Source organism: Protomyctophum bolini, assembly GCF_963924005.1.
Source record: "Protomyctophum bolini genome assembly, chromosome: 8".
Taxonomy (NCBI): Eukaryota; Metazoa; Chordata; class Actinopteri; order Myctophiformes; family Myctophidae; genus Protomyctophum; species Protomyctophum bolini.
Window position 1 is genome coordinate 31,565,769 of NC_137869.1, and position 16,251 is coordinate 31,582,019.

The 16,251-nt window shown below is 41.3% G+C and overlaps 1 protein-coding gene across 1 annotated transcript; it reads right to left on the bottom strand.

The window, feature by feature from the left end:
- Nucleotides 1-4,675: 4,675 nt before the first annotated feature.
- On the bottom strand, nucleotides 4,676-15,235 carry atcaya (ATCAY kinesin light chain interacting caytaxin a). Its single transcript, XM_080770132.1, is given in 13 exon segments — nucleotides 4,676-4,761; nucleotides 6,349-6,414; nucleotides 6,931-6,993; nucleotides 7,281-7,316; nucleotides 7,623-7,721; nucleotides 8,023-8,109; nucleotides 8,780-8,911; nucleotides 9,275-9,377; nucleotides 9,961-10,131; nucleotides 10,935-11,085; nucleotides 11,088-11,209; nucleotides 11,693-11,751; nucleotides 15,148-15,235. Coding segments are annotated over 12 exon segments (1,134 nt in total). The 5' UTR covers nucleotides 15,225-15,235; the 3' UTR covers nucleotides 4,676-4,761; nucleotides 6,349-6,380.
- Nucleotides 15,236-16,251: the final 1,016 nt, after the last annotated feature.

Here is a 16,251-nt window from a genome sequence, read left to right on the forward strand (position 1 = left end):
GGATTTAGGCCATTAGCACTGGATTTTGCTGCACACAAGGTTTCGTGCACGTGCCGATAACAACGTTTCACCCAAGTTTCCATGCTCATAAATAGCCCTGATAATTGCTCATTTCCCTTCGAGGATACCTCATCCCTGCCATAGAGAAGTCAGTGTGTTAACGTTAGCTCAGCACACCACTGTTGATTATAGGAGGTTAACAGCAGTGCACGTTATTTGGGTTAGGGTTCGGTTATACAAGTTGAATGCATACATGTGAGTTGAATTGCTTCATTATACTTGTATTGTTGGGGTTAATCCCTCAAGAATGTAACTATGCTCATTAAATCCTCTGGAGTTGGGAGATGACTCACTGGACCTATGGTTTCCTCTCAGCTGGACCTGCTGAAGGTGGAGCCGTAGAATCGGGACTCAGTTGTGGGTCGCAGACAGATTTTTATGGGTCTCTTTGTTTAAAAAAAACATTTCCAACTTTGGAATCTGGAAATGTGCCTTGTGTTATTTACACACAGTAGACCTGGCTATTCAGTGACTTTCAGCTGCTATCATCGGGAGCGTACCTAATGTTCCCCACGTTCTATGTTCCCCATGTTCTATGTTCCCCACTTACCCCTGCAAAAAAGGTTGTTCCCAAAAGTTTCTATGTTCTCCACTCAACTAAAAAAGGTTCTATGTTCCCCATTTAGCTATAAAGGTTCTAAGCTCCCCATTTCCCTCTAAAAATAGGTTCTATGTTCCCCGCTCACCCAGAAATACTGGAAATATTCATTTAGAATTTCTCATCTCTAAACACACATAACGGAACATATTGGGGAGAAATTACTATCTTTGGGTGACCTAGGCCATCTTGGTGGTATAAACTAGACTAGAGCAGTGGTTTTCAACACTGAGTCCATTATTGTCTCCACCAGGACGAAGGCATGTGGAGTGTATGTTTTGCGGATAGTGTTTGCCATTAACGATATTTATATAAATAAATGTCACCCTCTTTTACATGCCCCAAAGTATTTAATCAGAATACAACTTTTGAAATGCAAAAGGTTGGTTTTGCCTGTTTTCTTTCTGTCAATTTTCAAAATAGACTCACATTGTGTTCTCGGCTATATTCATTCATATATGGGCCGGGGGCATTCCCATGTATGGGGATTATAAACTACTAATTTATAATGTTAATTAAAGTGTGTCATGTTTGCATGTTTGGAATTGTAACAGCTGAAATCAATAAAAGGAGACTTTTCAGCTCTTTTTGGTTGAGCGGGGAACATAGAACCTTTTTTGTGGGGCTGGGTGAGTGGGGAACATAGAACCTGGGGAACATAGGAATGACCCATCCTGAGGTGTTGGCTGTGGGGGCTGGCTTGTCTCACTTCAAGCTCTCAGCCGGGACCCCTGGGGTGATGCAGGCTTGTTTATACTACCTTTTGTTCTGTTTCATCCTGTGTCACATGCACCACCCATAAATTTGTTGACATGAAGGAACAGACTATAGGACTAAAGTGTTTTTTGACTGGGGGGGTCATATTTTGACAGGAGGAATTGCCTGTCATAATTTGACCCCCCTGTATTAGGATGTTGATATTCATTAATCAGCCAACACCCCCCCCCCCCAGGAAGGATGAGGTGGAGAGTTACAGTGGGGAGAGTGAAACCTATGATCTAAATAAAAATACAACTGTTGAAATAATAGTGAAATCAAACTGTTCCTCATTTTGCTGGGGACCCCCTGAAGGACCCCTGGGAGTGCTATGCTCATTATGTGCATGTGACAAAAGAGACACAGCTGTCATAGCTGACGTAGTGGTCAGGGGTTCTCTGTCAGAGCTTGTGTGCATTGCGGAGGTTGTCACTGTCAGGGGGAGTTATCTGTCAAAGGTTGTGTGGGGGGGTATTGGGGACTCATGTGACGGAGGTGCTATTACGGTAAAGGAGGGGTCATAATGGCAGTATTAATAGCCTCTTTTGATCCCTGGCATGGTGAAAAGATGTCATGGGAAACTCCAGATCCCATCGGGAAGTAATACAGTACAGATACTAGTCACAAATGTACGTACAGCGGATCTCATTGACTATGTATGTGTTGATGGACTTACTACAGGAACTCTTGCTCTTGCTGAGCCATGTGGTCCATTCCTTGAAAAGAAAGAAAGTATAACAGTCTGTGATTGTTGGATGGATCAATTTATTTAGTTATATTTACAAGGCCAAAACTACCATCACAATCTCTAGTGTAGTTCATCTTTCCAATTTTAATCAGGGCAAAACTTTTCTGAAAAATAAGATACTTCATAAGCTATAATTTAATTTCTTTTGCGAGCTTTGTCTTTGCATTCCTAGTGAAATCAAAAATAGATATTGTGCTTTTACAGTTTTAATGAAAAATAAAGACAACAATCGCTTAGAGAGAGTTTTTAACAATGATGTCCCTTTGCTGACAATTACTTGACATTTATTACTTGACATTCTATCACTATGGTTTCTGGGAATTATTTGGTTCAGGCACAGGTAGCTGATAATAACTCCACTTTAAAGGAATGAACATAGTCTTTTTTACAACACATTGCACAGTAAAATCCCCAATTTTACTCTGAGGCTGAAAAGTAGGCCGAAGTGGGTCCATTTTGACACTCTCAGGGTTAAATTGAACACTGCATTTGACTTTGTAAGCTGAATCAATGGTGCTGTTTCACTCCCAGCACTGTTCCAGTACACTTGGCAAAACGCATGGCAAAGAGCTCATGGTCAATTCAACAGTGTGGACAAAAACTGAAGTCACTGGAGGTGAATGGAATTGAAGAGCTAAAAGTTCGATTCCATTCCAAGTACTTCACCAGCCATAAATGCTGATCTTGGTGGTACACATTACCATGTCTATTCACACCTATTCTTTACTTGCTACAATCATACAACAACTTATAAAATCACACCCGTGTGAAGTGAGGGTCACTCTTATCAACGTACATCATGACGTAAAATAGACACTATGCTAATTTTATCAGACACTATGACGTAAAAAAATCTCCATTCATTGTCAATGGGAATTTAATGTTTGTGTAGGACAAAATTAGACACTGTGCCGATTTTCTCAAACATTATATGACGTATAATTCTCTATTCATTGTCAATGGGAATTTAATGTTTGTGTAGGACAAAATTAGACACTGTGCCGATTTGCTCAAACATTATATGACGTATAATTCTCTATTCATTGTCAATGGAAATGTAATGTTTGTGTAGGACGGAAATCTACACTAATAGCTGAATATAGGAAATAAGAAAACCTAGGATGTTCTCATCATCACCCCCCAAAACAGATGACTTAATGTGTAAACCATTTATCATTTATCAGTAATGGGGCAATAGTGCAAAAAAACTATTACACAAAGTTAATTAAATTAAAATGTAAAAGATCTGCAAAAAAAAACCTCACTACCCTCTTGCTACAATGCCATGTAGATAGAAGAAGACATGAACAAGAATCAGTGGCTAGGGGCGACCCCCTACCTCGATAGTTAGGTATGATCATTAAGGAATATAATGTGCCGAGAACACATTGACATGATTCTCTTGCATATATTGCAAAGTCAAACTATGGCACAACAATTTACATTTTCAACTTCAAAATGTGCAACACATTGGAAAGTAACTATCTACAGTGTGTAACTGTAAGCTGCATGAAATGTACCCAGCTGAAATAAATATCAGAAACCCTCTCGTCTCTCCTACATAATGAGGTCATTACATCAGAAGAGGAGTGTCAGAGCTGACACTCATTCTCCAGGCCACAACTGCACTGTATATTCTGTTCAAATAAGCAGCTCAGCTCTTCCTTTTCTTTCTTAAAAACAAAACCAAAAAACACTACCATCAAAATCATATACCCCGGTTAAACATCAGGAAGGTCTGAAGGGATTAAAAAAAAAAAAAAAGACGCTACCCAAGCCTAATTTAATCCATCCCAAAAATGAGAACAGTGAGGCACATCCAGTTACATGGCAGAGGAAGCCTGACAGACAGATGGACTAGATAATGTCACAGAAGCGACATAATCTGAAAAACATATATTAAATGATCCCCAGGTTAATAGAGGTTAGTGATCAACATCTTCATACACCATAACAAGGGACATTAAATAGCAGATTTCAATACAGACAATGTATGAGGCAAATGTAAAAATGAAGGCTTTTGCAAAGTAGTAGTAGTATTTTAAAGTTCTGTGGAAAAGAACATAAAATAAACTGAGGAAGAGCCGTTTTAGTTTGGTGATCTTTCACTGACCTAGGTCAACTTCCGACCCCTCACTGGTAGATTTCCTACTCCATATATTCCAGGTGGTTGTCTTACATCTCTGGTTACAATCAAGATATATAGCCTATAGACCAGTGTAAATACAAAAACTCTGTTTCTTATGTTCATGGTGCTTTTTAGTGATGCATAGGATGATAAGCTGGCTTCACAGAGCCTGCTTGTGATTTCAATTTCATGATGTAACATTTCAAAGAATGTCCTTATATAGGATTAACAGAGTAGCAATGAATTGATAAGTCAGCAACAGTCTCTCATGACTTGGTGGGAACACTTCCCTCTTTAGTAAGTCCTTAACTTAAGCAGGACATAAAACATAAAACCCTCTGGGAAAGAGGGAGCTTTTGTTAGAGGGAATCTGAGACAGAACATTCAACAGCTCGATGGAGAAATGATAACACGTATCTTCATCTGAATACATTATGAAGTAGGACAGGGTCTTCATAGTTCTGTCATGCCCTGCAAAACAATAAGGAACTTGTGTTAGTGGATGATAGTGTTCTGGAAAAGTATATTAGAGTATTCAATTCTGTGTAGGTTTAACAATGACAAGTGCAAAGTTTGGTGCTCTTTTGTGCAGAACACTTTAAAGTTTAAACCAATACAATTTAAGTGTTTCATGTTAAACACTGCACGGCACTTGCCCTGTTGGCCCAGTTGGCACATGCCCAGTCAGCATGGTTGCATAACCGTGCTCAGCACAGCCATGATGCTGTGGGAAGGCTTAATGATGTAAGGATGTCTAAATATTTACTACTATTGCTCATTGCCAACTATTGTTGAGGAGGGACAACAATAGCCTACATTTACAAATCCACAACTATTCATAGAAGACTACAGTCTTTGTCACCTTTAGACATTCAATGCCATGTTATCACATGTTTGAGTAATTCAGGTTATAATCTAGGTTCTCACCAGAAACAGCATGCACCGCACGCACGCGCGCGCGCGCGCGCACGCACGCACGCGCGCGCGCACACACACACACACACACACACACACACACACACACACACACACACACACACACACACACACACACACACACACACACACACACACACACACACACACACACACACACACACACACACACACACACACACACACACACACACAGAGAGAGAGAGAGAGAGAGGCTATAGCTGCAGCATATATTGTTTATAATAATAACAATAGGCCCAACATGATATGCAGAATATTAGACTGAATCCAGACATCATGGCCGGTATCCATGTCACCTCACCTCAGCCACACCCAAGCCTTCACATGGAAGTGCTTGGACATTATCACCTGAAAAAGGTGATTGACGTGCACAATTCTGCCTAGCCCCAGCCACCCCTCCAGCGTATCAGGTACGCTAATTCTTGTGGTTACAGAGGGTGTACTATTTATTTTATTTTTTTAAACCGGTTAGAGTATATTACAACGTATAGTGTATAGTGCTAGTAGAACACACCACTGGGTATATTTTATTTGGCTGCAGTATAAGCCTGACAGTGTGTTGCAGGTTCACCATCTCTCTCTCCCCATTTCCTGTCAGTCTACTGTACTATCAATAAAGCTATAATAAAATCATTAATAAAAAAAAAAAAAAAAAAAAAAGTTGACTTGTTCAATGTTCAATGCATTATTAGTTACAGACAGTCAAGGCACATCCTTATTACAGTACTGTGATACTGTACACCACGGCAGTATAACTAAGTATAACTAATATAGTATACTGTAGTATAACAGTATAACTTGTGATTGTTTTGCCTCTATCTACTCTTATTTGACCAACAATTCCATGTAGGTCCACCGATTTCACCACTGCTGTTCACTGGTTATTAGTGAAGTGTTTCAATGCTCAAAGCATGCCCATGAATGGAGAGGGCCCTGGCCTGCAGTCATCCCATACTGGAGAGGGCCCTGGCCTGCAGTCATTCCATACTGGAGAGGGCCCTGGCCTGCAGTCATCCCATCATACTGGCTGAGTAGGTTCTAAAGCCTAATTTCAGGTGACCAGGTCAATATGAGACAGGACAGACAGCATTGCTGGTTTACCGTTGAAATGAACGAAGCAGCCCAGGTCCTTCTCACAAACCTTTATCCGCAATCATTGATTTTGGTCTGGAAGTGAGATAAAATGAAGTCACATTTCATCATGTGATGACTGATATTCCTGTGTTTCATGAAAGTCATGTACGCGTTATGCCTATTTGTTATGCATTGCTGGCAAACAAGATTAAAGCTTTAACAAGAGTTTGAGCAGAGATTCCCAATCTTTCCAGGGCCCGCTGGTGGGCCATGAGGGTTTTGCAAACATTTTTTATTGAGAATATAACATATATATAAATACATTATGTAAATATAATTATGGTATTTGTTCTTAATTTGCATTGTGATACTGACAAATAGGAACTTAAAAGTATAGTTTGTTAGTTCCATTGATACACAATCAAATGATTGATCATTAAATTAAACATGCTCTGAAAATGCTTGCAACCCACCCATCTGTCCACTTAGCACGGCAGCCATTCATTGGGCTGCCGTGTTAAGTATACTCTAAGGGTGAAACAGGTGTGCCACGAAGGGCCTGATTCAGAAGAGGTTGGAACCACTGCATTATTAGGGGCAAAGTAGTACCTCTCTGTCTTTACTGTCTCATGTGGATTTGACTGCTGCTGTTGTCTCTGTTCCTGCTCCAATCTATATGCGTGCACGCACACACGTACACACACACACACACACACACACACACACACACACACACACACACGCACACACGCACACACACACACACACACACACACACACACACACACACACACACACACACACACACACACACACACCAGAATCAGTTCTACCATAGCTTGAAGTATTCAAATTAATAGCTACTGCAGTGGTGCAGCCCAAAGGTGATCATTTTAACTCAGTGCATCTGCTGGGGTTCAATTTGAATAATAAATGCATTTAATTTAAATGTGCTTCACCTCTCTTTTCGAGCTTTAATCCTCTCCTCGTCAAATCTGAAAAAGAGGTGAATGGTCAAATGCTGTCATAACTCATAAGTCCTTTTAGAACAGAGAATGCTAACTGATATTTAAATGTATCATTAATGATCAAAGCTGATGAATAATAATATTGTCCATTTTTGTACCTAAAATAGTATTTTTTTATGGCAAGGTTGATTTCTTTATATTGACATAATTCCCAATTCCCTAAATCATGTATGCAACCCAGCCCTCCAGCATCAGTCAGTCAGTAAATGAAAGAAGTAGAAAGTACTGTAAACATTCTGTCTCTTGTGCCATCTAGTGGTGGTAACCACTTACTGCGCCACACACTCAGGGACTTGCACATGCTCCATGGGGACAATCTCTGCCAGCTCATCCAGACTGTGGACATACTGGATCTTATTCATGAACTTCACACTGCGGAAGATGAAGATCAGAACAAGTTTAAAGTTGATCTGCATTGTGGCGACCATCTATAAAACATGTTGAATGTTTTTCTAAGATCTGAATACTGTTTAAATTGCCAACTATGTGGAACTATGTGGAAGTGGAAATACAGCATTTCAAACGTACATGCATGCGTGTGTGCGCGCGCGCGCGCGCGCGCGCGTGTGTGTGTGTGTGTGTGTGTGTGTGTGTGTGTGTGTGTGTGTGTGTGTGTGTGTGTGTGTGTGTGTGTGTGTGTGTGTGCATGCTTGCGTGCATGTGTGCATGTTACCTAATGAAGGGTCTGGATATGGCTAGGACAGTGCGTATAAACCAGGTAGGATGAGCAATGACCAAAGACTTCAGATTCTTCCTCAACCTGCAACCACAACACACAAGCAGGAGTAAGTCCATTTAATCACCAGAGCATTAGCTGAGCTACTAGAAGTGCAGGGTAACTAAAAGCACAGAACTTTGTGGTATAGTAACTGAAAGAAACACATTCAAAACATTCAATGCATTTAAGCTCATTGACCAAGATTCAATTAGAGGCTTTCCTTTCAGAGTGCATATGCTTTCTGAGTCTTCTCCAGGCTCCTAATGACAGATAGCAGCCAACAGGTTCCATCACTCTTCATTTACACTTGTTTGGGTCTCAGTCAATCTGCCAGTATAATGTCATGCATGTCTGTACGAAGCGCAGGCACTGCCAGGCAATATAAATTGGTCACATTAGCCACACTGTCCAAGTGTGTCTATTGAGACTGTTAATAAGTGTCTCACAGTGAGATCTAACTACATTCAAAACATACAGTATAATATTAAATAATGGATTCTTTAAACGTCGTGAGCATAATGTCCACTCCCCTTCATATTTCCTCTTCACTAACAGAAAGAAAGATGAGATGCAACGTGGGACAATGTCTGTGGTAGGATTGCCTCTGAGGCCACTACAGTGTTACGTATGGCTCCAGATGAGAAAGTACTGCATCATCCATGGATGCTAAACTGACTTCTTATAGTAATCAATCAAACAAATAGATCCCTACCGCCTGTCAATCATCTGGTAACACTTCTTGAGCCAGCTGATCCCAGGCATCTTGCCTCGTGGAGTGCCTCCATTCATGTAGATGATCAGGTAGTCCTCCGCCACCAGCATCTCTAGACTGCTAACCACATACCTGGAGGAGCAGGGATGGAAAGTACAGTATGTCATTTCATTTTGGTAGCCTCAGAAGAGTGCAGTTCTTTACTGGATATAATTCACATAGTGGCTATTTTGCTCTTACATCATACTCAGGGGTGGGCTAGTGTATGACATAATAAGAGTATAATGACCATTGCTTGAATATGATTTTCTTTTCTTTTCCAAAATATTTTTATTTTGTTTTTATAACAGAAGCCCTTGAATATGATCAATAACTAAGTTACAATAAAAGACATAGATCAACATAATTGTGAAGGAGAATCAATAAGCATAAGCATGTAAACTCAACATTGCTGGCCCAGTGTTTCTGTGTTTTCACTCATTCACTCATACTCACAGAAAAAGGTTCTCCATGATGTAGTGATAGTCAGCGCAGCTGCTATCAGGCAGGTAACAAGCGGAGAAGACAATTATGGCATTTAGGCCCTCACCGTAGTATCCTGAGTGTATGTACGTGCGTGTGTGTGTGTGTACAGTAGGCAATGGGGGAGAAAAGGACAGAGAAAGAGCAGATAGTCGATTTGAGAGTAGAACGCTTAATATGCTGAGTAACGTAGTATTAGGTGTGAGATGCCCAATAAACTACGGAAGAATGAAACCTAATATACAGTAAACAGTATACAGCTTCTGAGTTGCACCAGACTGGCCTGCCATAGGCTAGAGGTGGACTCCCTTCTGCCTAATATACAGTATACTTTGTTGTACAACCATGTTGCAGATTCGTTACCATTCACAAAGTTCATGTTAATAGTGATAATGTATTTACCATGAACTTTGGTATTCTCAATTAATTGTATTGATAATAAGTCATTTATTATCAATACAATTTATTGAGAAAACCAAAGAATCATTAAAATTATATAATAGAATGTAACAGACCCAGAGACTCAGACACAGAAGTGGACAGTATGACTGTCAAGGTCTTTTTTGGCCAGGAGTTGCACACACATCCAAACGATTTTACGTATAGGCTAACTGGCCTTCATGTTCCAGCTGCAGAGTGATCTGTAATTTGACACTGACCTCCGTGTGTGATAACCCGGAGGTAGGGTCTGATGACCTGCATGTCGATGCGATGCTCCTGCTCGCCAATGATCACCGTCCTCCAGAGACGTCCATTTCCGCCGGCCCCATCCTCGTCCACCTCTCCTGACCGATCTGGACCGGCTTTGGCCGAGGCCACTGGCGTGTCATCTGAACAAATTACATGCATTTTCTATGTCGTTGGGATATTTTTGCTACTTTGTCGTGTGTGTGTGTGTGTGTGTGTGTGTGCGCGTGCGTGTATGTGTTTGCAACTTTGCATGTATAATATGAACCCAAACAACATTAATAATTGTTTAATGTTTTATTATATTTTGCCACCAGAGTGTATGTGTGTATGTATGTATGTGTATGTATGGGTGTGTTTTCCCTATATACCAGTAAGACGCCTTAAAGCCAAGGCGAGAAGCGACCGCAGGTCTGAAGCAAAGGCTGTGATATATACACTTCACAGAGTATAGACCACTTGGAATTATACAAATTGGCAGTCTGGCACGAGTGAAATCTCAACTTTTTGTGTGTGTGTCGGAATGACCCGAAACATTGTGTGTCCCTGGCAGTGAAATTGACAAAAGCGATCTTTATAATCTTAATACAAAACCAACTTTTGAACAAAGAACAATATTGATGTACAGTAACTAAGAGATTCAATGAGGTAGCTATATTTATATATAGATTTAGAAGGAATAAGCAAAAGTCGTGATGCAACATTTCCTGGTGTAATGTGGGGTCACTTAGCGCTCCGCTGTTAGTCCGGAGCTGAGTAGCTGACACATTCTGGAGTGGGTGGTGGCTTTACAGGCTTCTGCCGGCGTATGTGTGTGTGTGTGTGTGTGTGCAGCATTACATGAAGAGCGTGATGTGACGGAAGCCTGTGACAGGCTTGAGCGTTGGCGTTACAGGCTTCCTGCACGTTTACAAAGTAAGTGCGACTTGCGGTCGCAATCACTTACCTTCCCACTCCAGGTCGTTGCCGCTGGTGATGAACTCCAGGGAATCCGTCTCATCTGGGGTATCAATGTCGTCTACGTTAATATCCAGGTCGTCAGGCGTATCCAGGAAGTCATCTGACAGCAAAGAACCCTCACTGTGGTCCAACGACAAGAACCCTCACTGTGGTCCAACGACAGGTTCATATCCGGAGCAACCAGTGTACGCCGTTTGCGGTGGGAGGAGGAGCCACCTCCGCCTCCTCCATTTGGACTGACATCCAGGGCGTTGGGCGGAGCTTGGATCGGGAGGGGATATCAATCAAAGAGTCCAATTAGGAACAGGGGGCTGTTATGGCACATGGGTGGCCAGAGTATTTTGTCTTGATGGAACAGGGCTCAACGTCATATATCCAATGGACATTGAGAGACATCCCCAAGCATGATATATTATTTACAGTATACTGCAACATTGCCAGTGTTGATGGTCCATGACTGATTAATTGATAAATAGGCAGGAGAAAAGGCTTCTTCAGGGAAGAAGACCTTACAGGTCGAAACGTTGGTTTCTGTTAATAAACTTCAAGCATCGTGGCTATGAGTGTGCTGCCTTTTTCTTCTTTTCCATGACTGATTAATACATTAGTTTGGGGAACAACAAACACAGCAAATGACAAAAAATATATAGATCTGTCAGAATGGTAAAAGGTGTAGTTCTAATAGTCTTCAAAAATCATCACCAAAGGTCTTGACACGTGTACCCAGTACCCAAGTTTACTTACAGGTTCTGTCATCGGTGAGACCACAGGAAGACTCCATGTCCCCGTATTCTGGTAGTGGTCTGGGGGAAACATGAAAGTGTTAATGTAAATCTATCATAGATAAGAGTATCTTTTACTATTAGTGTAACTGGGTGATACATAATTGCACATTAAAAGTTCATCACTTGGAAAAGGATTGAAACATTTTGTTAACTAGAACCCCTGAAGTTAAGCCTTACAATAACACTACTACACCAGCTGGCCTAGATCAGAGACAACCTAACATTTCACCCACAAACAGATTTGTCTTTTTTTGTATGAATCTTAACTATTCATCAAAGCATCATTCTCAGGTCTCATATTACAGTGTTGTTACTGAACCATATGGCACCATACCAGCAGCCGGTGAGCTGATGTGGCTCAACACTGCATTGGTCACGCAATCAGCACATAAATGGGAATTAACTGATCTCTGGGGAGACATTTAAATTATAGAGATGCCAGTCACGCTGTTAAATGGGAGTATAAAGGCAGAGAGATGGTGGCAAAAATAGCTGGGGGGGTGATAGAGAATGGGGGAGGATGAGAGAGGGAGAGCAAGAGACAGTGTAAAAGAGAAAGAGAAATGACCCATCCTCCTAGTCTGTTTGGGGAAGTGCAGAGACACAGGGGCTGTTATGTCCTGACATCTGGTGTGTGTGTGTGTGTGTGTGTGTGTGTGCGTGTGTGCGTGTGTGCGTGTGTCTGAACACGCATGTACATGAGGACATGCACACTACACATTCCAACAACACAGCAATGGCTCTATAAGAAGGCTGTAATGCCATATGTTTAAATATGGATGCAAGTCAGATTTATATTATTGTATTGTTGTTGGGTTTTTTACTGATAGTATCAAGTGAAGATAGACAGGAGAGAGAAGGGGAGAGACACTCAGCAAAGGTCGTCATGAACGGGACTCGTACACGCGGCGTGCTGTCAGACCAAAGCCTATATGTGGCATGCGCCTGGACCACTTGGCCAGCAGGCGCCCCTATATTATTGCATTGTTGTTAACTTGTTAGCGACATAACTCATCCCCAGTAACTGCATCCTCGGGCAAGCCAAAGATGCTTTCCTCCTTCCATCCACAGTGTGACAATATGCCCCACCAGAACCAACAACACCAGCCATTGGACAAATAAGCACACAGCCAAGACAGGCCAGTGATGAACGATCCAACACTATTCCCTCAGGAATATGTTGATTACCATCCGCCCTGCATATGATGCACAGCACAATATACAATGCAGAGGCTGTCTTTGTTCAAAAACATGCCCTTTCTCCCAGACACGGTTACTGCTATTTACAAGAAGTATGGATGTCCGTTTGATAAGCTGAGCGATACTGTATTGTTGGTCATGCACTGTATACAGCCACATTCTCTAAATGAAAACAAGATCTCACATGTCGAATCAGCAGAGGGTGGAAGGATGGATGATGCTTACCTAACGGAAAGAGAGAGGGAGGATTGTATTAAAGATGATTCCGAAGAGCAATCCGACTTTGCATCCCTCTGCATACAGTTATTTCATTTATTAATTAATTCCCAGGCGAAGGCAAAGCATCTCTCCTCTCCTATAGCCCAATGCTGCTGGTGTTCTTTCTTTCTATTCCTTCTTCTGCTCTCCTCTCCTAAGCCAAACCTTCCTCCATCTTCCTGGTGATGCTGTGTTGTTGACTGGTGGCTGCCGTTGCGTCATATGACGTGGCCAGAGACCATTTATGGAGAGAGCTGCACCTGCTCCCCTGCTCAACCCCCTGGCTGCCTCTCCTGCTCCCCTCAACCCCCTGGCTGCACGCACACGCACACACGCACACACACACACACACACACACACACACACACACACACACACACACACACACACACACACACACACACACACACACACACACACACACACACACACACACACACACACATACACACACACACACACACACTCTCTCTCTCTCTATCTTTCCATGTATTTGGACTCTCCGTCTACGCAACGCATCCATCACTCTGACACTATAGCTTTCTCTAGCAGTGAACAGTGTCTGACTGAATGTTTGTCAAGAATCAGTGTCTCTCCCACTGTCCATGTTTTGTACATTTCAGTAAACATGACGTGATTTATTATGACGTGGGATGTTGATACTGCATCTGATAATAACCCCTGACACTCTCTAACACTGATTATAAACTAGTTTTGTCATTCAACATCCTATAGCCAAATTCATAAATTAATTAATTGCTAATAAATATGTCTATTATTATACTAGAGTTACGTATAATATATCTGCAAACGTCCTACTTTAGATAACAACCAATGAGTCAGCAATGTGCAGACAGGTTCACAAGCAACAAGCAAGTTCTACACAAACACTTAAACCAGACTTATTTGCGGTGCATGGGTCATACTGTATCAAGCCTAACTGCACCGCACCCACACAAGCTATCCTGCTGGGAATTGAGTCACATTATGCAAAACTCAGTGATGCATGCTGTGTTAAGATGAGGACTAGAGGTGTGCAGTATGAACAGAATGCTATAGCACCAGCCCTCCCACCAACTCCTTCCCACCTACAGGGGAAGGCATGCTTGCATGGCATTAGAGGGGAATTAATTATACAGCTAGTAACAACTATGGCATTTGTCACAACCTGGCTGTGGGGACCACACATGACTCTTTGAAAAATAGAACTTTATTATTTGTACAAGTTACATAAACTGTACGTATGTGTGAGAAACATTCTAATCAACACCAAACCAAACAACCTAACAAAGCAATAAGGAGAGCCAGACTGACTGCTCACTGGTGAGGTGAGCAGTCAGCTCGACATAGGTATCAAAGATTTCATAATGGGCCTCTCCTCAGGACCCAGACAACCCACTACACAGGAAATCAGTTACCCTAACAACAACCATATAAATAACACTATTTTTGTTATTATTGCTATTTCAATGGAGCAAAGAGTACAGGATTCAGCCTTACACACAACAGTTGAGCAACCTCTAAGCACAGCATCAAAAAATAACATAATAATAAATGTCTTAATTATTATTGATTATGTTAGTGTGTTCATGTGCAGACGAATGTGCTATATATTGCTATTTTTAGCTACCTTTGATAAATGTACACAAACCATTATGAATGATCAATTATATGACACAAATTCACTTGTGAACAAACATACACTATGCTTGTATTGTACACACACACACACACACACACACACACACACACACACACACACACACACACACACACACACACACACACACACACACACACACACACACACACACACACACACACACACGTGCATAAACATAGATGACAGAAAACAAGCATTACAAAAGGTACATTAATGCATGCAACAAATGATGCTCAGGGAAGGAGGATAAAGATAGATGTATAGTGGATGAACATATTGAAAATTAATCCAACCTTGGGAAGTCTTCATCCTGCCACTCATCCTTTACCTCCATGTTCTCCATTCTTAGTGTTGCCTCTGTTGTGCCCATCCCTTGGAGGGGAGAGGAGGGCCTAGGAGTGTACAAAGAACTGCATTATTTATTAATGTTCACCATTTATAATGACAAAAGAAAACTGTCACAAAAATGCTTCTAACTATATACAGACAGCTGCTATATGAGCTGGACAGCAGAAAAAAATTAATGCAAGTCAGTTATTTGTAACAAGAGGATTTTATCCTGCTAATTTACTTTCTATGGTTACAATTTGGCTTTTATCCTTCTCCTCATAGGGCTCCACATGAAAGGCGTGTGACTGATTCTGACAGGTCCCTTCTTTTGGTGTTGGCTGCTTTCAAAGTCAACTACCATGCGGATCCTGGGGAATTCAAGAGGCTGGGAAAAGGGTGCAGAATTCAAACTTAATCCTTCTACATCAAGCCTTAATCCTTCTGTGCTGAGTCTGTTGGCAACTTTTTGATCAATAGTCAGAGTTACACAACAGTGAGTACATGCTGGCTGTGATATAGTCTGATGTATAGCTGATGTATAGATTGATACCTTGTATTCGAATACAAAAGGGATTAAGAATAAACTTATTTGTAGATGTTTTAACAGTGTTATTCTGTGTTATTCGGTGTCAAAATTATTGACACCTTAGACAAATTGCTGACATTACCGTATAAACAGTAAGAGCACAAAATAGCATTGTTAGAGCCTAACATACTTGTTCTATCCACTCATGTGTAAAACAACCTGTCTTCCAATGAGTGTCTGAGGATTCCCTCGTCTAAAATGGTGGAAATAATTTAAGAACAGACTTTGTAAAGGAAGGAAGTGCCCGCTTGTTACGGGTGGCTAAGGCCAATACATCCAGATATTTCACAATACTGTACAATAACAATAAATTTAAAGCTAACTAACTCAATTTGTTAATGGTAAACAGACATTTTTCATTGTCTTCTAGACTTCTACACTGTATGTTGCTGTCTGATGGTGACGATAAGCTTGCATCATCATGAGTATGGATGTGGTGCAGTGCATGTCCCTGTGAAATATTTGTAATTCATGGAAGTGG